This window comes from Aspergillus heteromorphus, assembly GCF_003184545.1.
Source record: "Aspergillus heteromorphus CBS 117.55 chromosome Unknown BO70scaffold_17, whole genome shotgun sequence".
In the NCBI taxonomy this organism is placed as follows: Eukaryota; Fungi; Ascomycota; class Eurotiomycetes; order Eurotiales; family Aspergillaceae; genus Aspergillus; species Aspergillus heteromorphus.
The window spans coordinates 224,110-251,895 of record NW_020290422.1 but is presented as its reverse complement, the minus strand read 5'-3'; the positions used below and the strand labels follow the sequence as shown (position 1 = coordinate 251,895).

Genomic DNA, 27,786 nt, shown 5'->3' with positions numbered 1-27,786 from the left:
TGGCTGTGTTGATGAATCCATTCTGACGATCTTTGATAGGATGGTGGTAGTGGGAAGAAAAAGAAGAGAAAGGGGAAGGGAAAGGAATTTTAGAAGGAAGAGAGAAAAGAGCGGCCACGGTAACATTCATGTCTCCTTAAGAACATCTACACGAATGATGTCAAATGGCTTTAGGCAGCCTCGTTCTCCGGGCCTATCTCACCTCCCAATTTAAGCGCCGGGTCTGGCCACACTTGTCCAGACCATGCAACGTGGTTAGGGCAGTTGGGGCAGTGAACCCTTATGATGGCGTAGGGCTGGGCGCAAAGCTTGATTGAGTTAGCTCGGGCACCGCGGGGGTCCCTTCTGCTTCCTCTTCTCCTCCTTCTTCTCCCTCCTCCATCTTCTCCATCCCCTCGATACGGACTACGGAGTGCTCCAAGGTGAGATCTCAACATATGATTTCATTAACTAGTACACTGCTAGAAGGTCATGATCCAATACGGAAAGCTGTACATGTCGTGTACCTGGCAACCTGGCCCTGTACTCCCCCCGATCCCCCCCCAAATTCCCCAACTTCACCACCACCTAACAAGCTTACACCAGGTTCCCCCGCAGCTCCTGTTCCCGCTCCAGCGCCTCAAATAACGACTTGAAGTTCCCAGCCCCGAAGCCGGAGAAGTTATGCCGCTGGATGATCTCAATGAAGACGGTCGGGCGGTCCATCAGATGCTGCACGTCCCATCGTTAGCACAACTCCACAACAGACGAAACACCCTCGGAGAAGCACATACCTTAGTGAACAACTGCAACAGATAACCCCCCTCGTCGAAATCAATCAGGATGTCCAGGCTGCGAATCGTCTCAAAGTCCTCGTGGAGAACCAGTCCTGCCTTCTTCAACCGGATCTTAATGTCTTCGTAATACGTGTCGGGCACCTTGATGAACTCCACACCGCGGGCCTTGAGGTTGGTGATATCGCGGATGATGTCGTCCGTCAGGAGAGCGATGTGCTGCACACCCGCGCCGTCGTAGTAGTCGACGTATTCCTCGATCTGCGACTTCTTCTTGCCGTGCGCGGGCTCGTTGATGGGCATCTTGACGATCTCGTTGGGGGAGGCCATGACAATGGATTTGAGGGCGGAGAATTCACTGTCCTTGTTAGTCCTTGCTCGTGTTGGTTGAGGATGGGGTACTCACGTGCAGATCTGCTTGTCGTCGACAGACCAAAAACGGTGGAAGCCGAGGGTCTTCTCATAGCTAGCCCATACCGTCAGCATACAGACCAGAAACAAAGGATACAAAAAAGAAGAAGGGCAGGACATACTATTCACAGATCCGATCCATCTCATCCCAGTCCTGGTTTCCCACGCAGTGATCAATCCGGTTCAGATGCACACCGGGCAACAGCGCAGTGATCGGGTCATCCGCACCACTCTCATACCGATATCCGGGCAAGAACGCCCCCTGGTACGACTTCCGCTCCAGGAGGGTGTGCGTCGTCTCTCCGTACGTCTGGATCGTGGCCACCCGAACATGTCCATCCTTGTCTTCCAGGTTCTGGGGCGCCGACACCATCTTGGCTCCGTTGGACACAGCAGCCTGGTACACGGCATCGACGGAGTCGACCTCGAACGCCACATCCTTGACAGCGTCACCGTGCTTCTCCAAGTGCTCGTGGATCTCCCGCAGGATGTGCTGCTCCTCGGGCGTGAAGCGCTCTATTTGGCTGAGGGACCGGAGAGGGGAGGTCAGGATGAAGGTGATGTCGCCGTTGCGGACGACGTGGGAGCAGGCGGTGCGGTGGCCGGTCTCAAGGCCGCGGTAGGCGATGCGCTTGAACCCCATGCGTGTGATGAAGTATGAGGCGGCTTGTTTGGCGTTGCCGACGTACCATTCTACGTGGTCGTAGCCCTTGTAGCTGGCGATGTCGGAGGTGGAGGGGGCCGTGGAGACCGGAGGGCTGGAGATTGCGCTGGGAGCCATGGTGACTCTGTTTGTGAGGAGAATGTATGGAGCAAGGAGGATGATGTGGTGACTGTCTCTGGGTCTGGGTATATGGTAAGAGACTTTTGTATGGGAAGTATGATGTCCCAAAGGATAGGTTTTGGTTTTGGTTGTGTTGTGTTGTTGATGACTTCCCACATCCAGAGGGACACGCCCATCTTATTATAGCCGGATCCGGGATGGACTCCTGACAGACATCTTGGTCGGGAAGTCCGATTATACCTCGCAGAAATCCTGATACGATCATTCTAATCACGCTGCTGGTGATTGGGGGGCCGGATGTTTGCAGGAGGAGGATGGCGTCGGCTGTGGGCGGAGATGACCGGCTGGCGGCGGGTATTTGGCGGCGCGTGATACCCGCGCCGCGGTTTTACATCATGGAAGAAGGGCTGGAAGGGCTGGAAGGCTGTGCAGGTGGGTGGCTGCAGCAGGTTACATGCATTATAAGATCGCGGCTGATATGACATCTATGCTGTGGGCGGGTATTTGTTCTTAATAACCCGCTTCCTCTTCCTCTTCCTCTTCCTCTCCCATTCTATACGTTTTCCTCTCCCTGGCCCTAAACACAGCCCTCTCTTCCAAATAATCACCTCCTCTCCCCTCCCAAAACAACACCACTCCCACCACAAAAAAAAAAAAGAAACCAACCCATCAATCAAAATGGACCCAACCACAAAACCCAACCTCACCACCAACGACTCCGCCGTCCTGCAAGCCCTCTTCGACGCCGAATCCTCCCCCTCCAACTCCATCACCATCACCCCGACCCTGCCCCCTACCCCTCCCACCTAAACCTCACCCCGGAGATCGTTGAATCGCTCAAAGCCCGCGAGCTCGCAATCATCCGCACCCTGCAACCCTCCTCAGAATCATCCGCCCCGTCCCTCCCCGCCATCCAACAAGCCCTGGATGATCTCTCAGCCCTGATTACAGAATACCCGACTTACCCGTCTGCATATGCGAATCGTGCGCAGACGTTGAGGTTGTTCATTGATAGCACCACCTCCTCGGTATCTTCTCCTGAGAATAATGGGGCTGGGAACGGAGAAGAAGACCCCCTCTTCTTCCCCCAGAACACATCCCAATCATCCACCCTCCTCTCCGACCTCGGGCAGGCCATCTCGCTAGCTACGCCGCGGTCCCCCGCCGATCCCATCTCCGATGTTCAGGCGCGTCTGTTGTCTGATGTTCATACCCACCGCGGGTACTTGTTACTGAAGGCGGCGAGGGTGCGGAAGGAGATGATGAAGAAGGATGGCGCTGGTGTGGAGGTAGAGATGGAGGTAGAGGCAGCCGGCCCAACCCAGCTACGCCGACTAAGCTCCGACCAGCTAGAAGACATGGCGAGTCGGGATTTCTTTTTCGGTGGACGGTACGGGAATAAGGTCGCGCAGCAGTTGGCGGTGCAGACGAATCCGTATGCGAAGATGTGTGGGGCGATTGTGAAGGAGGCGTTGAGGAAGGAGGTTGTCGTTGAGCAGGTTGTTAAGTTTTAATTTGTGCTTGGGTTGTAGTTTATGGCTTTTACTTGGGGGGGGGATGGGGTTGCATAGCGTTTGGTTTATAGGATTTGTTTGGTTGTCTAGTAACTCATTTATGATAGGGGGTAAGATTCGGTCTGAGTGGTAGGGGTATAGATTAGTATGTTTGGAGATGATTATGAGTATGACATGAATGCGATAAAAGAATTCTTAGTTTTTGAGGGAAGACTGAATCCAAACAATAAGTTGGTGCCTGGGGAAACTGCGGGGAGGGCGGAACCAGGGCGGGGGTCGAAACTCGAAACAGCCAGCCCCGGCCGGCAATAACCGGGAGCGCCCGGGGAGCGGCCCTCGTTCCGCGGCCTCCTCCTCCATCGGAATTCAGCTCGCGGAGGGGCGATGAGGGGTTGTGTTTTTAACATCGCCATCGAAGTCCTGCTGGCGAGGGACATCACAATCAATCTCCCTCTCCCCTCTCGAATCTTCCTCCACTGCATCCACCACTATGACTTCCTGGCTTCAGATCCCCAAGGCGTCTCCCTTTTCGCTGGCGAACATCCCCTTCGGAATCATCTCTTCTGCAAATGCTCCATCGCGCGTGGCTGCCATTGCGATCGGTGACCATGCGCTGAACCTCAGCGCCTTTGCCTCGTCCGGGGGCTTTGCCCAGCTGCCCGCCATCCAGCCCCATCTCGGTGTATTCAGCCAACCCACTCTGAATGCCTTTGCAGCGCTGGGTCGCCCCGTTCATCGTCAGGTCCGCGAATACATCCAGTCCGTCCTCCGCGCCGACACACCATTCCCCCAAATCCTGAAGGACAACGAGTCCCTGCAGAAGGAAGCCCTCCTGCCACTATCCGAGGTGACCAACCACCTCCCCATGCAAATCGGAGACTACACAGACTTCTACGCCGGGCTCAACCACGCCTACAACCTGGGGGTCCTGCTCCGAGGACCAGACAACGCTCTGCAGCCCAACTACAAGCACCTCCCCGTCGCATACCACGGCCGCGCCTCATCCATCGTGGTGTCCGGCACCCCCATCCACCGCCCCAACGGCCAAGTCCTGTCCAACCCCACCGCGACGCCCAAGATCCCCACCTTCTCGCCCTGCAAGAGACTCGACATCGAGCTCGAACTGGCCGCCTTCGTCAGCACGCCAAACAAAATGGGCAGCCCCGTGCCCGTCAACCAGGCCGAGGACCACATTTTCGGCCTGGTGCTCATGAACGACTGGTCCGCCCGCGACATCCAGGCCTGGGAATACGTGCCCCTGGGCCCCTTCAACGCCAAGAATTTCGCAACCACCATCACGCCCTGGGTCGTGCTGATCGACGCCCTCGAGCCTTTCCGCACCGCTAACCTGGAGCCCGCCAACGCGGACAATCTCCTCCCGTACCTGCGCGAGAAGCGGACGGACAACGTCTTCGACATCCCGCTCGAGTTCGAGATCACTAACGCGGGTGGCCCAGCCACCACGGTCTCCAGAAGCAATGCGAAGAACCTCCTCTTCTCCTTCCCGCAGATGCTGGCCCACCACACCATCACGGGTTGTAACCTGAACCCCGGTGATCTCCTCGGCAGTGGGACTATCTCCGGCGCGGAATCCGGAACCCAGGGCAGCATGTTCGAGCAGACGGCGGGCAAAAACCCCATTAAGCTGGCGGATGGCTCGGAACGCATCTTCCTGGAGGACGGGGACACTGTCGTTCTCCGGGGCAAGGCCGGGACGGAGGGCAACTACGTCGGATTCGGCGATTGTAGCGCATTGATCCTCCCAGCCGTGAAGCTGGACTTGTAAAGATGTATAACGAGATTGAACAATAGCACTGAGTATACCAGCAGTTATCGTATATCAAGTATATAGTATATCAAGTATATCAAGTATATCAAGTATATCAAGTATATCAAGTATATCAAGTATATCAAGTATATCAAGTATATCAAGTATATCAAGTATATCAAGTATATCAAGTATATCAAATTGAATGAATTATCTGCTCCAAACTTCCCATTTTCCCCAAGAGAGAGCAATAAAAGTAAATAATACAGAATGAACCTGATTATATTCCATAATCATCATCAACCACCCACAACCCCCCTAAACCTAAACCCTAAACTCCCCCGGCGTATCCCCCTGCGCCCTCCAATGCGCCTCCCTCACAGCCCCCAGCCCCTCCAGTTCCCCTCTCACCCTCTCCACCGTCGGAAACATCCCCAAATCGACACCCACCCGCTCGGCCCCCCAAACCGCCGGCAACAGACACACATCGGCCAACGTGACCGAATCGCCCACGCTGAACCTCCCCGCCGACGAGGCCGCGATGGTCTCATACGCCCGCAGCCCCTCCTCGATCAGCTCGCGCGACCACGTCTCCCGGTCCATTCCTAGCGGCGCGACCCGCTTCAGGATCCGCAGGTTGGTGACGGGTTGGATGTCCACTGCGATTATGTAGGCGAGGGTGCGCACGGTGGCGCGGAGGTGCGGAGAGGAGCGCGGGGGGAGGAGCGCGGGGCAGCTGCTGGGGAGGGTTTCTTCGAGGTATTCGAGGGCGGAGAGGGATTGGGGGATTGTTATTGTTGTGGGTTGGGTGGGGGACGGGTAGGTGAGGATGAGGGTGGGGACGGTGGCGGACGGGTTGAGAGAGGTGTTTTTGGGACTGTGTTGTTCGTTCGCGAGGAGGTTGATCGGGATGGAGGTGTAGGGGAGGGATTTGAGGTGCAGGGCGATGCGCAGGCGTGCGGAGCAGGAGGAGCGGAAGTAGGTGTGCAGTTGGATTGAGGGGAGAGGGGTTGGGGGGTGGTGGTGGTGGTGGTGGTCATTTTGAGGTGGTGGTTTGGAGTGTTGGTAAGGTAGGTAGGTAGGTAGATGAGACGGATGTGTACTAAAGAAGGCCCTGGTGATGATATTGGTAATGGTAACCTCTTTTATGGCTGGTCTCAGTCTGGGATAAGTATACGGACAATGGGATGGGCTACACGCGGAGGTGCGGTGCTTGGGCCGCGCGGGGAAAGTGTTACACGGTACCTGCGCGTGATATTCTACGGCTATAGCAGGGGAGAAGTCAGGTACAGCGTCTGGCTATAGCCAGGGTTTCTTTCTGGCAGAATCATATGCATCTATACAGTGGCTGGCTCGGTGTAGGGATGTCGGCGGAATGGTTCCGTCGTGCTGGATATTCGGGGGCGCGCGTAGGTTACCGCGTCTTCCCGAGGTCTGTCATTGGTCATAGGAGCTGTTTGTGCTGCGCTGAATGCTTGTGGTGGGTGAGGTTCCGTGGCTGGCTGCTCTCGTTCTCTTGTTGGGGCTGTCGGCTGGCATGGAGTCTGACGTCACTGTTTGTCTGTCCTGATGCCTTGTAGAACCTCAGACCTGGATGGGGTGGTCTAGACGCGGCTTAGTCCGGATTGGGCAGAGTTAAACTGCTGGGTGGTCATCTGCCTTTTTTTTTTCTTGGTGCAGTGCATATGATGATGGACGGTCAGGATGCTGGGGTTTTGCAAGTGATGTATAGTATAGTTAGTGGGAGATGTAGAGCTCGGCCCCTGCTGACGCCATTTTATCAACCACCCAGTGACATGAACCAACCAGACACCTGACATATCGCTATTACCGCCAGCCATCTTATCAAAAAAGATCCCCATGCATGAGCTTAGCGCTTAGCAGAGTCAGGTGTGGATCGGGGATGCTCTTTGTTTGTTTAGCGGCACTCCGACCGGATATTTCACCTCGCTTCCCCACCGCGGAAACCACCGGGTATTTTCCAACCTCCCCGCAGCTCTCCCCTTTTTCCCCCTTCCCACCTGCAATATGCGCTCCGGCCTCCCCCTGATATCCGGGCTCATACCCATTTTGTAAACCGAAGGGCCAGTCAGATATCCGGTGTTCCTATTTGCAACCTTCAACTTATCTCAGCGATGTTATTGGCCGGGCCGGCGCTCTCTCAATAGCGATGGAAGCCAGGGGCCCGTTCCGCGGCGGGGACGCCTTGGGCCGGACATACCAGCGCACCTACAAGGCTTGTCTCTCCTGTCGCCAGCGCAAGGCCAAATGCGATCTGGGCACCGACGCCGATGGGCTTCCCGTCGGCCCGCCGTGTGCGAAATGTCGGAGGGAGCAGAGGGAGTGCGTGTTCAGTGAGAAGAGGGCGTGGGAGAGGGACCCTCATAAGCGAGGTGGGTTTTGTTTGGTTTTTGTTGATGTGCCTGGACTGCCGCATCCGGTGGCCATCAAAATAAGGCTGACTAACAGCGCTACATAACTAGTACACTCGCCAGGCCCATCTGAAGACATCGTGCCACCTTCGGGTACACGCCGCAGACTGTCACGCAGCACCAGGCAGGAAAGACATATACCGGACGATGTGCTCCAGGTGGTTGATAGCCCCGTACACGATGTCAGCAGGCGCGAGGATAGCTACGATAGCCCACGGCAGACTTATGTCCCCGAAGAGCGCAGAAGCCGTCGTCACTCCACGTCTACGTTGGCGAACTCCATGATGCGTACTGTAGTCTCGAGTGGGAATGATGCGCTGAATATCCTCTTCGAGGCCGCTGCGGTGCACAGTCAGGAGAATAGGCTGAACGGGTCCGGGACGCAGTCGCGCGATGCGCAGACGTCTACCGCCCATACCAGTGAGCCGGATAGCGCGGGCGATCAGACGCAGCCGATGCTTCCTGTGGAGGTTTTGGCGAAGGCGAAGCGTCCGGTGAAGCTTTCGACCCCGTCGAAGGAGGTGCTTGGGGTTTGGGAGACGTGTCGCTTTGTGAAGATGGGATGGTTTACTTCGAGAGAAGCGGTGACGCTGATTGATCTGTTCGTGTGATTCTATCGTCCTGAACTTGGATCCGACTAACTATGCCAGGTTCTTCAAGAATATGACACCGTTGTCTCCCATCTTGACGAACTTCTATGCAGACCACAGCACTCATCGTTGGCTGGTGACTCGCGATCCTGTTTTGTGTTGCACGATGCTGATGCTGTCATCTCGGTACCATGTCTTGCCTGGGGCCGGCGGCGAGTCCAGGAACTTTTTCATCCACCATCGACTCTGGCAGCATTGTCAGCAGCTCGTGGTGCGATTGACCTTTGGGCAGGAAAAGGCGTCGCATACACGGATAAGGAGTATCGGTACGATCGAAGCTCTTTTGCTGATGTCAGAGTGGCACCCGCGGTCTCTCCACTTCCCACCCGAGAGCGACGGATGGGACTCCGACTTGGTGTTGGCTCCAGAGCCCCAGGAATCGGAGAGCTCGTCGGCTGGCAGGTGGGTCGAGGACATGATTGAGCCTGCCAAGCGATCTGATCAGATGTCGTGGATGCTGCTCGGCTCGGCCCTATCCCTTGCCCATGAACTGGGTATCTTCGAGCTGGATGACAAGAAGTGTGACTACTCCTCAGTCTACGAGGGGTTTATATCGGATGACCAGATACGACTACGCAGACAGCGGGTACAACGGCTGTTATACGTTTATATCAACCAGCTGGCCTGGCGGATAGGATGCGTGTCTCTGATGCCACAGAGTCTAAACCATGCCATCGCAGGCCGCCAGACAAGCAGAGCTTCGAATGAGCCGGTAGACGAGTGGCTGGCGTTTATGGACTCCTGGATGGATCTCACCAAGTTGGCGAAATCGGTCACCGACATGTTCTTTCCTTCCGTATCTTTTGCCAGACAGCAGCTGCATAGTGGCAGATATATCGATCTGCTGGACCACTTCCGTCCACTGCTGGTCAAATGGAAGGAGGAGCATCTTCGACCAGAGGGTAAGCCGCACATTCCTAAGCATGGTAATATCGACCCTTGTTAACCTGTACTGTAGTGCTAAGCAAGCATTTCTTCGATATCCTGTTCATCGAATACCATTTCGTCCGGGTCTACACTCACTCGGTTGGAATGCAAGCGGTTGTAGAACGGGTGGTTGCAGACAACGATTCGCATGGAGATGTCCGAGCCACGCACATCGATCCGATTGACTACGAGTACATCCAGGAGGTGATCGATGGCTGCTGCCAGATACTTCACAAGGTGACCCAGCTCGGCGACGCCGGGGCCCTGCGGTTCTCTCCCGTGCGGATATTCCTGAGGGTCACCAGCTCGTCGATATTCCTGATGAAAGCCCTCAGTCTCGGGACCCGTCCCGCCAAACTGTGCGAATCTCTGGATGTCCTTGATCGCAGCGTACAGGCGCTTAAATCCAACGCGCTGGATGATATCCATCTCAGCTCCCGTTACGCGGCGCTCCTAGAAATGCACGTGTCGCGCCTGCGTCGCAACCTGTTCGCATCCTCCCGCACTGGGAGACATAGCCATAGACCCCCTGTGCAGTCTGCCATGGCGCCTTCGCAGGGCATGGATGATGGCACCCCGATCAACCAGATGGTGACCCCGGTGTCGCAGAACATGGCCGACGTGGGCTTTATCCCGTCGTTCAATGATATAGCCGCTGACGACTGGCTTTCCTTGCCGTTCGACCCGTCGATGGCGCCGTTTGGCATCAGCACCGGGGGGCAGTTTCCGGCATATGAAGGAGGAGCCCTGAACTTTATCTGGAATCTGCCATCGTAGTATGTGTATATATCTACTCCCTGTAAATAGCAACACCGTGGAGAAATGCCGGGTGGCCATTTTCCTGTCCAGCTAGAAAACTTTAACGTGCATTGGGGACCATACAAGTAGGGGTCGGCGCGGTGGCAAAGCGCCCTCTGTTTGGATGCGCGGATGGAACTTTCCGGGTGGTTATCGGCACGTGACCCTGTCCCAAGGTCACGTTTTCCGGGCGAAAAAAGCCAAAAACCGCCCGTCGCGATCCCGCCGTCTCGCTCCGTCCCCGACCCCAGACTCTGCTTTAATCCTCCCCATCGCCTGCCTGTCGTCTCCACGTCGCCTGTCCCTTCTCGACCCCATTGCCCCGTGAGGCTCAACCCCCCCGACTATCAAATCCCTCGTTCCCAGCCTTCCGAGTGCCCTCCGGATAAGCTTGGGACCACCTCGCCTCGACCTACACTACCTCTGATCCGTGCAGCTCAACGAGGACCGCCCGTTCCCTGAGCTTACGACTCCCCCGCCCACTCGCTCCTACGACTCTCTTTCAGTCCTAGTCCTCTTCTTCATACTCGCCATGGATCACTCCAGAGATCCCTGCCCCTGGGTTGCCCTCAGCGACTTCGGTGGTGCCTTCTGCATGGGTGTACGTCACTGGTCCTAGTCCTCAAAATCCCACGGTGTTTGTTTGTTTGTTTCGAAAGACCACAAACTAAATCTCTCTCTTGCGTTTGCAGGCAATCGGTGGTGCTGTCTGGCACGGTGTCAAGGGTTACAGGAACAGCCCCTACGGCGAGCGTCGGATAGGCGCCATCACAGCTATCAAGGCCCGCGCGCCCGTCCTCGGTGGTAACTTCGGTGTCTGGGGTGGTATGTTCTCGACGTTCGACTGCGCGATCAAGGGCATCAGAAAGAAGGAGGACCCCTACAATGCCAGTATGTTTCCCGATCGATCCGTAGCTTGGATGGCTACTAGTACTACTACTACTGTTTTCATTGCGCCCTGGGATATGTGTCTAACCGTGTTCTTTACTGCAGTTATTGCTGGTTTCTTCACTGGTGGTGCTCTGGCTGTTCGTGGTGGTGTCAAGGCTGCGAGAAACTCCGCTATCATGTGCGCTGTCTTCCTCGCTGTCATCGAGGGTGTCGGTATCGGTTTCCAGAGAATGATGGCCGATAACACGAAACTAGAGGTGAGATCATTACCCTACCCGCTTTTTTCCTTCCCGACCTCGTGTGGCCACTGCTCGTAATCCGAAGGCCGCTCACTCCACTCCCCTCCCCCCCTCGTCGTCAAAGCTTATCCAGTACGAAGTCAAGTACTAACATCGTTGCCACCGATCCAGCTTCCTCCTGCCCCTCCGTCCGCCGAGAAGGCCCACGCTTAATTTTCCCCCACTCACTTCGCTTCATGTTAAGACCTACGATTTCTCCCCGTTGTCAGCAATACTCATCTTATTTATATTCCACTCCTCGCGTCTCTCTTCTCTGGTGTTGGACTGGGTCATCATTCCCCGGATGCATGGTATAGAGGTTTTCGATTCGATTCCTTGCTTCGATCCCCCCCCCCTTCTTTCTCCTTCTTCTCTGAAGTGCGGTTGTCTTCGTTCGAGACTTTTAAAAAAGGGGTTTTGCCGGTGATTTTGGATTGCACAGCCCTTTGCATCCTTTGTGTATTTTTGCTCTGCCGGAGACCGAAAAAGAAAGATGTCCCGCGGCAAAGCAAAGCAAAGCATTTCTTTGCTGTGTCCCTGATATGGGCTTATCTTTTTCTTGTACATTATCATGCAATCTTTTTTTACAGGTATAATGTGAAATGGAAGTATCCAACTCCACTCTACTTTGTTGCGCTTGGCTCTTCCCCTCTTGCCCCTCTTGCCCCTTCTGTATTCTGTATATTTGGGAGAAGAAGTAAGGTTCGAGAGATGACGGGTGACATGATTATGTATGGCATTTCCGATGGGGGCGAAGACGCTGCCGATTAGCTCGACGATCGAGGGCGTTTTGCCATGGTTGGACTTTTGGGGGTTCGTGGTTGGCGCTGGGTCCAGGCCGTGGATGTGGATGGGAGGGTTGTTAGTTTAATACCGTGGGATTGTCCACTTAATGAAGTAGTATCTATTCCTTTGTTGGCGGTGGCTGTCTAGAAATAGAAATTAGATCAATACTATGGTCAACACGTTTATTGGCGTCCATCGCTTGGAGGTGTTTGGTAAACAGTGATGGTGGAGATAAAGGGAATTTTGGAGGACCTCTCTCTGCGCCTATGGGCAAGCCGCAAGTCTGATATCTCAGAGTATTAAGTTATTATATATAGCTATCTGGGTGCTGAAGTGATATCCGGGAAGTGGTGGTGCGTCAAGTGAGCGATGTTTGCTGCTAGGGAAAGCTGGGGGAGATTTTAGGATTATTGTTTACTGATTGATATGATAGTAATACTGTTTCCTGATGTCGTCTCACGGGCGATGGTTTTCCTTGTACTTATGTGTGGTTCAGGGTCGGCGAGGGGTAGATGCCTACGTATGTACCTGCTCTACTTGTGTAACATTGATGTGAGGATGGGAGGGGGGAAATAAGGTATGGTTTTCATGCTGTGTGGATTGATAGTAGCAGTAGACTTTAAGAATTCTGGTGGGGTTAGAAGTAGATTAGATGTATTGAAATGCATGATGCGGGAGGGAAGGGAGATATATATACATGTGAATGTCTTTTTCATCAATGTCACTTAGCGACGCTACTATTTTGTACCGATGTACACAAGGATCGAGACTTCTATCGAATGATAGAAAAACAAAATAAAATATCTGTTTGGGGATGAAAAAAAAAAGACGGATAGAACAAAACAAACAAATCGTGGCTCGTCATGGTAAGCAAAATAAAAGTCAAAAAAGAAAGGGATGAGCTCCGATAGGGGGAATCGAACCCCCGGCTGCCGTGTGAGAGACGGCGATGTTAGCCACTACACCATATCGGATACTTGGTTGAAGGTTCTGCCGGAGTTGTGCTACATTAGCCAAAGCAAATTTGATTAGTAGTTAGAAAACTATCATCTGATGGAGAGCAGAGTCTTCAGGGATCGTGGTTGCTTTTTTTTCAATTGCAACAACACCAGATCGGACCTGCATCGTGTCCTTTTAAGTCAGTCGAGGAAGGCCTGTCAGTTAGCGCGGCGGGTGTGGGAGACTTGGAGCTGTCATGGGCGAGGCCCGAAGCTTGGCGGATCCCAGCTTGATCGTCACGTTCTCTGCTCGCTTTTCCCTCGTGTAATTCTTCCATTCTTCTCCCCTCTCGCCCTCGTCCTTGCTCGTCCTTCTGCAGCAAAAGTTGCGTCCCTGGCATCCTCCATCACCACCTCCCCCGTTCCTCTCGCCTGACACTCCACTTCTGTCTTTTTCTTGTCATGCATTGAGCCTGCAGCACTCCAGTGAACGCCCACTCTGATCCTCCCATTGAACGCGTCGCTCCAAGTGTCACCCACCCTATCGCTATCTTTTCCTGTCTGCCTGCCTGCCAAAACAACCACCCCCGCATCTCCCGTGAAACATGGATGAAGGCGCGTCTTCTCGTCTGACAAATACCCCCGAAGGCTCTGCCGGCGTCGACGATAACAACCCCTCGTCGGCCGCCGCGAAGAACCAGGCCCTGAAGGATCGGAAATGCCAGTATTGCAACCAGCCCTTCACCTCCTCCTCTCTCGGCCGGCATCTGGACCAGTTCCTCTTCAAGAAGAAGCCCGATGGCATCCATGATGTCGAGGAGATCAGGCGCATTCGGAGCGGCATCACGCGGCGTCAGGCCCGTACCTCCTCCGGCCGTCGGGATAGTCCTGAACGGGCCACGGGCAAAGGCCAGCCGGACTCCTTCAACTCGGGCGAATCGGGAACGAAGCCACGCGACGGCGCCTATAGGATGATGTTCAACACGCCCACGTGGCATGCCACCGGAGTCATCAACGATATCCCCAACCCGAGCCAGTCGCAGGATACCAGCTCCGCTCAATCGCGCATTGCGCCCGCGCAGGCCAGACCTGGTCCGCTGTCGTTTCCGGAGCGAGGCACCTCAAGCAACTCGGATACCATGAGAGCGTTGGAATTGGCTTTGCGCGAGGTCCTGGATAACATCAAAGCCGCAACGTATGTCCCCCATCGCTATCCACCAAACAATCACCGTGCGCGCTGTTTAAAGCATATGATTTCACTCGATTGATCGGAGCGCTGACAATTGCTACCCACTACAGGTCCAGAACGCGCCCCAGACTCTCACCATTCGATTTTGACATCCAGGCGCAAACCTTCCCTTCCCTCTGCCTGCAGTTGCTCCCTCCCCCGCAAAGTCTGTTCGCAACAAACCCTTTCCCATCTCCCTCATCCTTCCCTCTCCAGCCCCCAGGCGTGGAGCATCTCGATATCGTCCGACAGGCGCTCCGCGCCAAGATCGAACAATGGAAAGTGGACCAGCGGTCCGCCGAATCCAACCACAGTTCCCAACCCGGAAGACCCAACCTCGGCCTGGATTCGAACATGATCAGCCGCAGCGCACAGCAGCACGAAGACCTCAGCCTACGACACCTGGAACTGGCGTTCAAACACTGGGTCTCGCTCCCCACGGATGCCAAAAAAGACACATGGCAACTCGAGATCACCCGCGCATTCGCCCGCGAGATGGAAAAGCGCAAGTCGCTTGACGATCAACTCGCGCGGGTCCAACAGGAGGCGAACCAGCTTCGCTCCCAGGTCGAGAGACTGGGATCGTGCCAATGGCCAAGGGAATTCGCCATCTTCCCCCCGGACACGCTCCCCCTCCCCCGGGACGTGGCCCGAGAACTCGACGCCCAGGAGAGCCAAACCGGCTCGCTCTCCTCCCGCTGGGACTACGACAACGTCGTCGCGAAATGGAAACGCGTCGTCATGCACGACAAAGGAATGGGCCGCATCGGCATCGGCTACGCAACCCCGGACGACTACCGCGGCACCACAGGCACGGATAGCAAACACCGTCCCAGCGACGACTCCTCATCGCGATCCAGGATGCTGCATCCCCCGCCAGCGCTGAGTCCCAGCGCCGGCGGCCCATCGCCCTCCAACACCAACACCAGCGCCGGCGGCCCCTCCGCACCCCCCAGCCAACAAACCTCGCCGTATCTCCCGCACGACCCCAACCGCAGCCCCGACGCCGGCCCCCACGCCAAGCGCCTCCGTCTCATGAACGGTCACCACGCCGCATCCCTACCGCACGCCCCTGAAGGTGCCCCAAACTCTGCTGCCCCTACCACTACCACTACCACCACCACAACAACAACAAATCAAGCTCCCACCATCACCTCCGGCCCGTCCCCTTGGACCGCCCCCCAACCCTCCACCATAGCTTCCAACTCCACCTCCAACAGCACGTCCGCACCTACCCCCCCACCTTCCTGCACCGGATAATGATGCTTGTATTTGAGTCTGATAATCAATCGATCGATCGATCAATCAATCAATCAATGAATCAAACAGTCTTGTATCATCTGCATGTCAAGTTGTCCGGTATCTACATGATTATCATCATGTCCTGTGATCAATCAGTGGTTCAGTCAATCAATCGATGTGTTGTAGAATTTGCCCCCCCAAGTTCCTCCACCATCACTACACTATCCACTATCACTACTAGCACATGTGTGCACGCTGTGGCGCTTGGTATCAAGCTACATCACAGTACATACGATGCAGTTTCCATGCCATTCGAGGTCGTGTCGTTATACATTAGCTGTGTATATAATCATCCTGCTGACAGATTTGGAATCCATGTCCGTGTCCGAATATAGCATAGTATATACTGTGTGTTTTTTTTTCTCTCGCTATCTCTCTCATGTGCCAAATGCTCTTTCTTTCTACAGGACTAATTTGGTTATCGTCATTCAGCGTTAAGCATCTTATGAACTCGATTGATCTATTCATATTTATATCCATATCCATATCGATATCCATGTTCATATTAGTAATATCCCGAACATACCTACTACCAGGCACCTATGTCACCCAGTATCATAGTATAAATTACATTACACCCACCAAAACAACTACATGATACATGATACATGCCACATACCACAACATAAACCGCACCGCACGCGCACCATCTATAAACAGTACGCCCCCCAGAAACAAACAGCTTCACATCCAGTCCAGTAACAAGAAGTAGTTACTTAGTTGATCACTGCCCCGCAGCAGCAGCAGCCTTCTTTGACTTCCGTGCGCTGACCCACTTCTTGATATCTCTGACTCCGTGAAGATATAGCCATGAGAAGAAGAAGACGGCCATGAAGTTGAAGATCACGAAGGCCCAGAATATTCCCTGTAGAAGAAAATATCAGGTTAGAGGGGGGGTTTGTTTGTTGTGTGTGTGAGAGAGAGAGGGAGGGGTAGATAGATGACTTACATAGTTGCGCCATTTGTGCGAGTAGAAGACATTGAAGCTTGCGGCCTGTTGAGAGGATGAGTAAGTAAGGTGATTCAATCTCATCTGGTCTGTTTGTCTGTTTATGTATGCATAGTCTTTGACAAGACCGGGTGGGTTGGAGGAAGAAAGACAAACATACCCAAACATCACCGGTCGAGTACGGGCAGAAGGCGCATAGCCCGTTAGCGGCATCCTGGACGTATCCGCCTTCTTGGCTAGCATAAGAGCCGGCATACTCCTGGCAGGTCATTCCGGGAGGAGGACTGAATTCCGATTCCTCCCTGGAGGCGCAACGGACTGGGACATCGTGTACGACCACGCCCAAGAACGCCTCGAGGAGGTAGTGGAATGGGGTGAGCCAGTACATCCAGGATCTCCAGAAATGGACCAGGCTGCTGTACGGGACGACAACGCCGCAGAAGGAGACGACGAATGTGAAGAATGTTGGTACGAGGAGGGAGGCGAAAAGAGGGCTGGGTGAGAAGGCGGCGATGAATTGACCGAGACCGACGTAGAACATCTCGAACAGCATGAGGAGCATCCAGATAAAGCCGGATCGGAAGGAGTCGCGCGGGAACCAGACGCCCCAGTACCTAAGAAGTTTTAGTATGGGGATGTGATGTTGGATAGCCAAAGTTTATGGGGGGTAAGGGGCTGGGTGTTTGTGCTGCGTGACACTTACCAACAGTTGAAGTAGAGGGTTCCGGCTACAATTGAATAAGGTAGTTCTGGAAGGATGGCACTTGTCACGAACGCTGTCCACGAGTAGATCTTTGAGCTGGCCTCTCGTGATTCATAGAGACTGCGGAAATGGAGAAGTCGGGGCTGCAGCTGCTGAATGAGAGGCGGTGCTATCGTGAGCAGCATGAAGATAGAAAACATCCGAGACTGCATATCGACGTAACTGTTTCCCAAATGCCAGAAGGTGAACGTGTTGAACAGTCCGGTGAATATATGAAGCAAGAATTTCCCCTGCCTCGGTTAAGATCAAGCGTATAGAGAAAGGGAATCGGATCACATACCATAGCGTACTCAGGCGTTCGCCAGTATGAGATGAAACTACGTTTCGTGACGGTACAGATTTGTACCCAGATAGGCATCGAGAACTCGCGATTGTCGTCCTTTCTTTGGTCAAATTCCCTGTTCCGGCGATCTTGGATGATACCTTCGATATCATGCGAAAGCTGTTTGTGCTCAGAGGACTTGGCCCAGACATCGCCCCAGTCTTGGCCTTTGTACTCTGGGTTGCCAGCACCGATAACATCGAGCATGTACTGTTTTCTGTTAGCCTATGTAAATGGAAAGTCTTGAGTAGGTGTACCTCTGCGGGATTCTCTTGGGAAGAGCATTTTCTGGCCCCGTTATTCTGGAAGTACTCAATGAGCGTCTTGGAATCCGAGCCCAGTTCAGCATTGTAGACAACTCGTCCTCCACTCTGTAGCAGTAGTAGTTCGTCGAACTGTTCGAAAAGGACAGCAGAGGGCTGGTGAATCGTGCACAGAATGGCCTGTCCAGCATCGGCAAGACGTCGAAGGAAACGGACGATGTTGTAAGCGGCCAAGGAATCCAGTCCAGAGGTTGGCTCATCCAGAAAAAGCAGAAGCTGGGGCTTGCTCGCCAGTTCAACGGCAATAGTTAGTCTTTTGCGTTGTTCCGCGTTCAGACCGGCGCCTCCAGCCCCGACTACAGCACCCGCAATCTGCTGCATTTCTAGCAGATCAAGGATCTTTTCGCAATAGTCATACTTTTCCTTTGTGGGAACCTCTTTCGGCTGACGAAGGAGTGCTGAAAACCGCAGTGATTCTCTGACAGTTGCCGTGGGCTCATGTACATCCATCTGTTCAGCAAACCCAGTTGCCCTTTGAAAGCTTCGAGGGAGAGGTCTGCGGATGTAAGCAAAGATATCAGGAAGTAGCCGGCCAGGAAATGCTTACTTTCCGTCAACAAGAAAGGTACCTGAGACGACACCAAAATTTATCCGCTGTGCCAGGGTGTTGAGAAGTGTAGTTTTCCTGGTGGACGTGTTAGCATCAGCTCAGATGCCGAGATGTTGAATACGTACCCTGCCCCAGAGGCACCCATCAGTGCAGTAAGGCGACCCGGCTTGACATATCCCTGAACATCCTGTAGTAGCTTCCTCTTCCCACTCTCGTAAGGAATCGTATAGTTTACATCCTGCCAGGTGAATATTGATGTGCTTTGTGCGATCCCCTTTACCTCGTTCCCAGAGCTATCGGAATTCTTCTTTTCAATCCCGTCTGTGACCCCATTCTCATTTCCTCCTGCTTCTACATCATCTGCACGCTCCTTGTTCTTAACTGCTTCTTCCACAGCCTTTGGTGCTTCGCCCTTTTTGAAAATAGTGACCGTGCTGCCTCCCTTGTTGGGCTTCTGAAGCTCCATTCCCAGCATTGTCAAGGCGACGAAGAGAATAAACCAGGCTATATTAATACCGAAATTTCGCCACAAATGAGAGCGGCTGTATGTATATTCAGCCCGAATATAGTTTGATCCTTGGACAACCAACTGATTTGGGGTGCTTCCTTGTAGCGAACAGACCTGGTGGCCAGTTTGTGCATTGGGGCCTGCTGGGACAATTGATGGCGGTACACATTGGATATCGAGATCGTAGAACTCGTTCGCCATAATTGATTCGAAGGCGTACTGTAGCGGATTTATCCAAATTAACCACTTCAGCCATGGGTGCATTTTCCATGGAGGAATAAGGTAGCCTAATCCCGATTTGTCAGACAAGAATTCATAGACAGCGAGAGACTTTTCATACCGGTATATACGATGAGTGCTTGAACAGTAACTCCAGTGATACGAGTAGCTTTGATATCAAGTTAGCAGAGATATAACAGAAGAAAGAGAAAGAATGCCTGCCATACCAGCGTCGAGGGACGCGCTTAGCGACCCGATAGTCCGGAAAAGAGAGTACATCGTCATGGTCAGCAAGAAAATAAAGAGATAATTAATAAAGAATTGAGATGGTGTCCTCGAGAGATTAGACATGCTGTAGAAGATGGTCAGTCCCGCATGGTAATGCGTTTTTGAAGGAGATGCATACAAATACACAATCAGCTCGAAAAGGGTGACCTGCACCAGTACAAGAGGCACGTCGACGACCACCTGAGCTAAGGCATATGCTGACGGGCGATAGAAAGAGCTATCAATGTTAGCTTGCCGCTATAGATTCTTATGTCGCATAACATACAAACTCTTATGCTTCAACATTATATGTCGACTCCCAAAAAATGACGTTAGCTCCGCAAGGGCAAGCAGAGAGTTAAAAAGAAGCACATAAAACATGACGCCTCCCCTCGTAAACACACCAGCGCTAGCATAATAGTTAGTTATAGCTGCACTCGCTGGTAATGATAACTTGTGACCCACCTAGTCTGAGGTAAATTATAGAAAAGACTTCCGATAATGAGCGCTTGGAAGGTGAGCATTGCCCATTTTCCAATCAGCGTCTGCTTATCACCATACATAATCTTGAATTGCCGTTGAGTTAGTATGATGACCTGTTTCTGGAACGGAACAGTGTAGTTCTGCTTTGGTAGCTTTTCTCTGGCATTTTCCTGTTCCTCCATGTTTGCATCGACCTCTTTTTGGAAGTCGTCACTATCTGCCTGGGCGGACTTGAATAGGTCACTCCTTTGATATGCTCGTTGGAAATCTTCCGCAGAACGGGGAATGCGGTCTTCCCACCCCTCTCGAACTCGCCGCGCGTGTGGATCACTGACAGAGGTCAAAAAGTCTGGAGTTGTCCATCGAGGGGGGCACTCGAATCCCAAGCGCTCAAAGTAAGCTTTTGCATTCTCTGTACGTCCGAAGTAAGCACATTTGCCGTCTTCAATCAACATGACCTTATCGAAAAGTTTATAGAGGTTCTCTGATGCTTGGTAAAGGGCCACAAGCGTGGATGCATGGGACATGTCCGTTGAGCTCCTCAAACTTTGGACGTATTCGAGGGCAGTGCTAGCATCGAGGCCTTTGGTAGAGTTATCCCAGCACTGGGTGCTTGCTCTCGTAATCAGGGCCTCGCCAATGGATACACGCTTCTTTTCTCCCCCCGAAACTCCTCGAATGAATTCATTTCCGACCTTGGTCCCAAGAGTATGTTCGATCCAAAACAGCTTGGCGATGGTAGACAGGAATGTCTCCTGGTAATGCTTCCTACTTTCGCCAGGTAGCCGTGATGCTTTATCCGGAGTCCTTGTTTTCAGGGCAAACATCAGAGTATCTCGTACGGAGAGCGTCGGGTAATGAAGGTCGTCTTCGGGGTTGTATAGCACCTCTGACCGGTATTTGTCTGCCATTGTTTTGAAATCTGCTCCTCCATAAAGAACATCACCCTCGACACTTTTGTACCCCGATCTTTGGTTTCCGATCACTTTCAGGAAAGTCGAGCACCCGGATCCTGGACGGCCAAGAACTAGGAGCATTTCACCGGGTCGGACACAGCCATTAAAATCATCCAAGATGGTTCGCAGTGGCGCATGTCCACCGGCGCCTTTCCTTCCCCCAGTAAGGAGGCCTTTCACCAGCCTGGGTATGCCCAAGAGAAGGTCGGTATTCGTAGGCTGGAGGGCCGCCCCCAGTCCAACACCCTTAACTGTCAGGTTCTTCCAAACCACCCCAAGATGTCTAGTCTTTTCTTCATTCGAGTTGGCTTTTCTTTCCTGGCCGAACATCCGAGAGACCAGCTTTGCTACCTGGGCCGAATCGTCCGCCCCTCCTGCCCCAGAGGCAGTCCCAGCGCTCCGCCGTTGAGAAAGTACGCGGGCGATATCATGTTCCGTGATTTGCCTCTGAAGTGAAGGTTCCCGTCGGATCGCATCCTCGCCCGACACTTGTTGCTCCATAGGAACGGGCGATTGCTTCTCAGTCGTTTCCGAGTTAGGCAATGTGGCTGAACTCAGATCTGAACTGCCATCCTGAGTTACTTTATCCTCGACTTTCGAGCTAAAACTGTTAGATGGGCGTCCTGAATCCATAATGATATAAATGCGACGCTAGTTGCCAGCGCATCGGCGGTAGGCGCAACAGGGATGAGCACTGAGATTCAGGATAGAAGCAGGTGAGGAGACATCGATAAAGGTCGGTCGCGAGCGATGGACTTTCCTTATTTCCGTCCTTCAGTCAGCATATATTCCCTCTAAGTTTCGGCATTATCGGAGGTTCGCCAGCGCCGATGCAACTTCACTATCAAGCTTAACCTTTAGCAGAAGCATATTCAATGAATCGGGGAGAATGAGATCCGATATACCGATCACACTCATCAAATTGCCATACGGTCCATGGTCAAAGGGAGACATGGGAAAGCTTCACCCTGGCTGGACCGTGGGTCTCGATGGCGGATCATTGCTATCGTCCGCGGGATCATGATGAAGTCATCATCTATGTAGTAACCGCATGCGGCCCCGATAGGCGACCCTGAATAGATTAGTCATGGGGGGCATGGTGGGAGTAGGGATGAAGGGATTGTGCATGTCTCATCTGACATAGCTGAAGGATGCCCGGCTACCAGGGAAGAACACAGGGGCGTTCCGTGGATCATGTCCAGTCGAGCTGTGCCATGTATAAAATCCACAGTAGCATCCCGCGGGAGAAAGGTCTCTATGACTTCTTGCAGATTTACCGTGGTTGTCATCCTGGCAATGTTGAATCATTGATGGGTCCGGATGTGGTTGGGAGCGAGGTGGAATGAATGAAGGGGAAGAAGGGGGGCGAAGGGAAAGACGAAGAAGACTCGCGAGCCCCTCCTCATTTGGGAAGTCACGCCATGTCTTCCTTCCCCTTTCAGTCAAACAAAGCCAGTACGAAGTACTCAGTACGGAATACTTTGCCATCCATTCCGAGCAGGAACAGCGACTTTCGCTTCTGCATCCAACTGATACTGAGGAGAAGCTCGAGTGTTTCCTGTGCGATGACCAACCGGATCAGTGGGATCGAGACAGGCTTTGAAAAGCTGCCCAGCATCAAATTCTTGCAGATCTTCTGCTAGCTCTCATGATGCGCTCATTGGTTTTACGCCCAGGATTCATCTCATGCAAGAGCAGTGACGACCACCAGTGAATGTACCACTACTTTGGCACCTATCTGCCTATTCCCAGTCTATCTGGCCTTTACACGCATTAGGCACTCAACACACCGCCGCTATAAACATCAAAAAACACTCCTTCTCGACTGCATCCTCAAGAATATCCTCCTTTGACAACAACCCAATTAATGAAGCTGGCTCAGTACTATCGTCATGGGATCAAGAATTGCCTACAACAGGAAGTACAACCCCGTGCGACAAAGCACCACTGGGACCTTTCCCTATACCTCTGGCTTTCGTGCGGAGACTGACCCAAAGAGAAGATCATGGATGATCCTGTCAGCTACGCCAAAGTGCTTTGCAAGCGATGAGGCAGCAACTGAAAAACGGTACACTTAGCTTCTTATCCGGGTTTACCGCGGAGGAGCCCAAAATGATCAAAGGAGTCGGTGACTACTTCGCTTATGATGCTACACAGCCGCTTATACAATGATCCCATGACATGGCCCCGGATGTCCGAGTCGAAGACTGTCTCGGGGATTCAAGCAACAGTCTCTAGCCCAGACGTTACAGTAACAGACACTTTTCTCACTCCATAGAGTTATATAGTGACTTCCTAAATCTGTGTACTATATTTTAGACCTGGACGACAGCGAAAGACATGGTGATCACTGAGTTTGGCATATCAAAGCCTTTTGAGGATCGTAAGACAAAATGGGAACACATTGACAAGCCCTCTTTTCTACCGCGACTACGCCCAAGCGATTTCCATGGCGGTTCAGGAATGTGTCAGTATGATTGGTGCATGGTGTAGAGCATTGCCGATAATATAGAATGGACAGGACTAAGCAAATGGATGTAAGAGAGCGGATCGAGTTGCAATGGTTTCCTCGGGCGGTTTGTAGGCGTCATCCATGCCCACTCCGATCACACCTTCCGAAAATGGACAGTCGCTCGATGCGATGCCCAAGCACTCACCCACTTGGAGAACCACAAATTCAAATTATAAAAACTCCCTAGTTAAAGCCTTCATTCTCCATAGTAAGATTATCACCAGAATATCTAGTATCTATATACTTAAAAACGCGCTATATGTAAACATCAGCACCTCCACCAGACCCAATAAAATATATATATCCATGAATCCACAACCCCCCCCCCCCCCCATCCAACATCCCAAAGAAACTAAGCTCTTTATCGATGCAACTGCCCCGGCAACTCAGGATAAAACTCTATCGGATTCGTCCCGGGCATCTCCTTCGGTTTAGTCGGCAACTGCTGCGGCGGCGGCGCCGACCAAGAAAGAGGCAACTTATCTTGCGAATCCGCCGCCATTGACGTGACTCTGTTATTTGCTCGAGCCTTGAGCCAGACCAGTGCAGCCAGCGCCGCGATAACGGGCACTCCAATTCCAATACCCACACCGAGGGCTATTTGTCCCGTTGTTGTTAGCGCAATCATGCCGCCACTGGAACGGCCACCGGAAGAGGAAGAGGAGGTGGATGTGGTGGTGGCGGACTGGGTGGCTGCAGCGTTTGTGATAGTAGATGTTGCGGAGGGGGAAGCGAGTTCGAGGAGTTTAGTGGAGGTTGATGATGCCGTTGCGTCGGTTTTGCTAGTCGTGGTGGTGGTGGTGGTGGTTGTCGGCTCGGTGATGTTGAAGTAGCAGGACACGAAGCCGTCTGGGTCGTCGGAGTTGATCCAGAGGAAGAAGACGTTCGAGTAGTCGAGGGTGAAGCCGTAGAGCTGGACGACCCAGGTGAAGTTGGTGACTTGGTCGGTGGAATGGATTTTTGCTGCGAGGGGGTTGGGTCAGCTTCCTTCCGGGTTGACTATCATTCTAGAGTGGATATTTTGGGGCTTAGTTGTCTGCGTACAGTAGATGTTGCCTTGGCTTGCTGCACTTTCTTCGACCAGGCTTTCCTGCCACATGGAGATGTTGAATGTTCCCAGAGTGGTCGCCCATGATATGACCTGCTCTTCGCCGAGGGTCCAGACGGGGTTGATGTCGTTCCCTGAGGACGGGTTGATGAAGTAGTTGCTGGCGTCGGATCCTCGAGTGATTTCGATTTGGATGAAAAAGGATAGGAGGAGTAACAAGGAATATAGCATGATGATATATATATATATATATGAGATGTTGTATAGATGTGCACTGTAGGGGACGATGTGGCGGAAGTCGGGCTCGGCCGATGATGGCTGGCAGTGATAGTCGCGCCTAGGGAGGAGCCAGCATGCGGAGAAAAAGCTTCGCCTCAAAAAGCAGTCATGAGAACTACTATAAGAGCAAACAAATTCACAGCCGCAAGGGAGACAGGCGTTCTTCTCTTTCCATTAGCCGCCGCAGAGGCCTCTTAGGGCAGGCAGGTCTTTGTTCTAAATGCTGCGAGTGCATGGCTAGCACCTATAGTCCATGCAATCAGAGTGACGCCCTAGTCGCCCTGTCAATTATAGTAATTTCTTAACCCAATCCTGCGCCGGGGTAATTCGGGTGTCTGTAGGTTTTTTGGTGATGCGCCTTCGGCGCTTAGAACGACTCGCTGTTTCCACAGATGTTGCCAACATGATTCTGTAGGATGTTACTTTATCCGAAGACCAGTGTGCCAGAGGCTGCTGATCCTAGGAAAAGGAGTCGAAATTGAACATGGTGGGTGTATTCTATACTACGATCAAAATTATTGTATCGTATATTATTTATAGTAATACTATTGGCCCATGCCGACTCATCTATGGATTGGCAGCCGCCAGTCTATACATCCCACCTTCTGCCAACACGTGCATAGCTCCTCCAACCATTGAGATATTAGCTGGGTTAACCACAGGAACCGCCGCGTCATCCCAGGTCGAGACAACATTGTCTTCTCCGCCCAGTAGGCGATTGATGTTCAGCATTGTGCTGTACATCACCCCATTACTAGAGGCGGGGTGGACATCCTGGTTTTCATCGTGTATATCAGAGGCCTTGTTCCAAGGCCCAGCCGGCTGATAGCCGCCGGTTATGGATGGAAAGGCCGCGAAGCATCGCAAATACCCATTACCACACATCCGACCCAGCGAGACGTCGAATTGAGCGCCGATGTCTATCTTCTCCTGGAGGTCTGCTGGGTTGACAGAAAGAGCCGAGAGGATCTTCTGCGCGGCGTGGTAGCTCACTGCGTACACAATCGAGCAAACGCCATCCCCGACGGCACAGGCCATACGAGTGTGAGGGGGGATCTCCATGGGGGGCGGATCGCGCCAGTAGGGCAGGTAGTGATGTGGTGGAAGGACAGTAGAGTCGTTTGGGCTAAGAAAAAAGGGCACATCGGTTTGGCATAGCACACCACAGTGACCCAGCCAGAGGATGTCCCAGTCATCACCGTATGGGGAAGTGGTGGCATTTTGATCGGTCCCCTGTAGAGCCCGGACTGCAAGGGCAAAGCTCTGGAGCTGGGTCTTGATCGTCACATCCCAGTCCACGTCATCCTCCATGACGATGGCACTGCCAAGTCTGTCTTTCACAATGCTGTCGCATAGTTAGTTTATAAAAATCGAAGAAGGTCAGTGGTATGATGCATACCGTTGCATGGCATTCACATGTGCCCGCCGGGCTGCATATTCGGTCGCCTTGTGATCATAGTTCCAGTTCTGGGGGATCATTAGCATCGGCTTCACATCAACTGGCTTGTCTAGAACCTACGAAAGGATATGATTTAGAATTGAGTTCCTCAGGGGTAACCCCATCAATCCAGTCGAAATCGAAGCCGCTGACCGATGAACCAAGGACAAGATTATCACGCTTGTCCGGCCTGCTTGGGAGATTGATAACAAAAATCTTTTGGACCTATATTATGTCAGCTTGTAACTTATTCCCACTGGGTTCAAGAATCATTACCCCCAGAGTCTCGTTTCTGATAGCATCGAAGCGGGCCCGGGGCTCCGCGGACCCTCTCCGCACCGCTGGCCGATCATAGGGTAACGGCCAAAGGACGAGAAAGATGACGATCACCCCGAGCGCATATAAGAGCAAGCGGGCGAGCCGTTTTTGGGATGTGGATAGGGCCATGTTCAGTTGGACCGGGCAGAGAGACGGCCAGGCTGTGGATGGCATTGGGGCGAATCTGAGATCTCTCAGTCCCCTGAGGCTCTCTCAGCCTCGACCTTGGGCTAAGAACGCTAGGAAGGCCCGGGCGGGTCAGGGCTTTTGAGAAATCACTTGGCCTTTGACTGAGCTGTTTCAGTCTCAATGCGCTGCAGTGAGGATGCAGTCTGAAGCGGATTCCGAATCATGAAGGTCTTGAGGGTCGACGGTGGCGGCCATCCCATCCGGCGTGGTCCTGGCGCCGCACGGAGACTAGGGTCCGGGGAGACTAGGAGCCGGGCGGTTAACCTGGGCCAGTGAGGTTGTCGTTGGCGAGAGGCAGGGGGGCACTAGATAGACACTAGATAGACACTAGACGGACATTGTGACTTGATAGGTTCATCGCGTAATTTATCTGTGGGAGCCTGGGAGGAATTAAAAGTACGGAGCATCTGCGGAGTAGACATTCCGTGCACTGTACAGACCACTAGATCGATACCAGTAAGGTGACAGCGTCATGCCCATGCGTACAGGGGAATGTAGAACGCGGCATTGGAGACCAATCGGAGGGGTTTTCCACCACAAGCCTTTCCATTCACTTTCAAACCGGACTCGGATGCCTGCCTATAACCGGAACTGGCAACGGCATTCCCACGAGGACGTCTGTGCGATGTTCAGATCTCCGCAAGAGCCCAGGCCGTGTGGACTTCCCGGAGGCGGATCCCAACGCCGATAATAATAGTAACAACAATCACCAGTTAGTACCCCTTTTGCGCCAAACAGACCGAAACTCAAAACCTCTTGACTAAAAAGGTACCCGGAACCCGCATGCTGGTGCTACACATTAATTAACACTCTGACAAATATTTATGCGTTGAGTAACTAACTTCTTCGGCACGCACGTGAAGTGTTTGAGTAGTTTGCCAGGCAAAACAACCCATAATAGAAAGCGGTCAAGTATCACCAAAGGCGGCGCCCCCGTCTGCGAAAAATCTATAAGGAGGGCGGCGGCCGCCCGCGCGGTCGCCCGTAAAGTCGACTCTTCAGGGGACTTTCCTCCAAAGAGCACTAGCCAATAAATAGCCACTCAGCTGGCAGGCCCCACGAGCCCGCCCCCCTTGGCATCTTCCATCCCTGCTAAACCCATCTATCAAACCATCTACACTCCAGCATTCATTCTCAAAACCGTCATTCTGACATCCTAAATGACACCCAACATACCCCCAG

The 27,786-nt window shown here is 53.0% G+C and overlaps 10 protein-coding genes and 1 non-coding gene across 11 annotated transcripts; 5 read left to right on the top strand and 6 right to left on the bottom strand.

Moving 5' to 3' along the window:
• Positions 1-550: 550 nt before the first annotated feature.
• Positions 551-2,101, bottom strand: BO70DRAFT_363154 (4-hydroxyphenylpyruvate dioxygenase family protein). Its single transcript, XM_025543495.1, has 4 exons — positions 1,307-2,101; positions 1,180-1,239; positions 774-1,131; positions 551-711 (listed from the first exon to the last, which is right to left on the bottom strand). Exons 1-4 carry the CDS (start codon positions 1,963-1,965, stop codon positions 577-579), a joined length of 1,212 nt encoding a protein of 403 aa, XP_025398208.1. The 5' UTR covers positions 1,966-2,101; the 3' UTR covers positions 551-576.
• Positions 2,102-2,646: 545 nt separating this feature from the next.
• On the top strand, positions 2,647-3,637 carry hmgX (the record flags this gene model as incomplete). The annotated part of the gene is made up of 2 exons (XM_025545960.1): positions 2,647-2,691; positions 2,793-3,637. 2 exons carry the CDS (start codon positions 2,647-2,649, stop codon positions 3,480-3,482), a joined length of 735 nt encoding a protein of 244 aa, XP_025398207.1. The 3' UTR covers positions 3,483-3,637.
• Positions 3,638-3,899: 262 nt separating this feature from the next.
• On the top strand, positions 3,900-5,362 carry fahA (fumarylacetoacetate hydrolase FahA). Its single transcript, XM_025543494.1, has one exon. The coding sequence runs from the start codon at positions 3,973-3,975 to the stop codon at positions 5,266-5,268; it is 1,296 nt and encodes a 431-aa protein (XP_025398206.1). The 5' UTR covers positions 3,900-3,972; the 3' UTR covers positions 5,269-5,362.
• A 212-nt stretch (positions 5,363-5,574) lies between these two features.
• Positions 5,575-6,780, bottom strand: maiA (maleylacetoacetate isomerase MaiA; the record flags this gene model as incomplete). The annotated part of the gene is made up of 2 exons (XM_025545959.1): positions 6,669-6,780; positions 5,575-6,364 (listed from the first exon to the last, which is right to left on the bottom strand). Exons 1-2 carry the CDS (start codon positions 6,689-6,691, stop codon positions 5,575-5,577), a joined length of 813 nt encoding a protein of 270 aa, XP_025398205.1. The 5' UTR covers positions 6,692-6,780.
• Positions 6,781-7,297: 517 nt separating this feature from the next.
• Positions 7,298-10,134, top strand: BO70DRAFT_317057 (putative C6 transcription factor). Its single transcript, XM_025540367.1, has 4 exons — positions 7,298-7,643; positions 7,746-8,283; positions 8,333-9,234; positions 9,291-10,134. The coding sequence occupies exons 1-4, from the start codon at positions 7,421-7,423 to the stop codon at positions 10,034-10,036; spliced, it is 2,409 nt and encodes an 802-aa protein (XP_025398204.1). The 5' UTR covers positions 7,298-7,420; the 3' UTR covers positions 10,037-10,134.
• Positions 10,135-10,482: 348 nt separating this feature from the next.
• BO70DRAFT_60573 (protein transporter TIM17) lies at positions 10,483-11,417 on the top strand. Its single transcript, XM_025548586.1, has 4 exons — positions 10,483-10,658; positions 10,750-10,948; positions 11,051-11,205; positions 11,359-11,417. The coding sequence occupies exons 1-4, from the start codon at positions 10,590-10,592 to the stop codon at positions 11,398-11,400; spliced, it is 465 nt and encodes a 154-aa protein (XP_025398203.1). The 5' UTR covers positions 10,483-10,589; the 3' UTR covers positions 11,401-11,417.
• Positions 11,418-12,914: 1,497 nt separating this feature from the next.
• Positions 12,915-12,986, bottom strand: BO70DRAFT_t198. The gene has a single exon. It is a non-coding gene; the product is annotated as a tRNA-Glu (tRNA).
• Positions 12,987-13,168: 182 nt separating this feature from the next.
• Positions 13,169-15,880, top strand: BO70DRAFT_430177 (uncharacterized protein). The gene is made up of 2 exons (XM_025548139.1): positions 13,169-14,145; positions 14,250-15,880. The coding sequence occupies exons 1-2, from the start codon at positions 13,556-13,558 to the stop codon at positions 15,436-15,438; spliced, it is 1,779 nt and encodes a 592-aa protein (XP_025398202.1). The 5' UTR covers positions 13,169-13,555; the 3' UTR covers positions 15,439-15,880.
• A 324-nt stretch (positions 15,881-16,204) lies between these two features.
• On the bottom strand, positions 16,205-21,453 carry BO70DRAFT_397509 (putative ABC transporter; the record flags this gene model as incomplete). Its single annotated transcript, XM_025546709.1, has 13 exons — positions 16,205-16,345; positions 16,430-16,474; positions 16,590-17,043; positions 17,133-17,422; positions 17,473-17,724; positions 17,772-18,333; positions 18,385-18,462; positions 18,513-19,182; positions 19,236-19,283; positions 19,342-19,466; positions 19,521-19,619; positions 19,668-19,790; positions 19,847-21,453. The coding sequence occupies 13 exons, from the start codon at positions 21,451-21,453 to the stop codon at positions 16,205-16,207; spliced, it is 4,494 nt and encodes a 1,497-aa protein (XP_025398201.1).
• A 2,240-nt stretch (positions 21,454-23,693) lies between these two features.
• BO70DRAFT_430175 (uncharacterized protein) lies at positions 23,694-24,705 on the bottom strand (the record flags this gene model as incomplete). The annotated part of the gene is made up of 2 exons (XM_025548138.1): positions 24,377-24,705; positions 23,694-24,295 (listed from the first exon to the last, which is right to left on the bottom strand). Exons 1-2 carry the CDS (start codon positions 24,609-24,611, stop codon positions 23,694-23,696), a joined length of 837 nt encoding a protein of 278 aa, XP_025398200.1. The 5' UTR covers positions 24,612-24,705.
• Positions 24,706-25,182: 477 nt separating this feature from the next.
• Positions 25,183-26,974, bottom strand: BO70DRAFT_363143 (uncharacterized protein). Its single transcript, XM_025543493.1, has 4 exons — positions 26,374-26,974; positions 26,179-26,322; positions 26,059-26,126; positions 25,183-26,004 (listed from the first exon to the last, which is right to left on the bottom strand). Exons 1-4 carry the CDS (start codon positions 26,542-26,544, stop codon positions 25,227-25,229), a joined length of 1,161 nt encoding a protein of 386 aa, XP_025398199.1. The 5' UTR covers positions 26,545-26,974; the 3' UTR covers positions 25,183-25,226.
• Between the last annotated feature and the right edge of the window lie 812 nt (positions 26,975-27,786).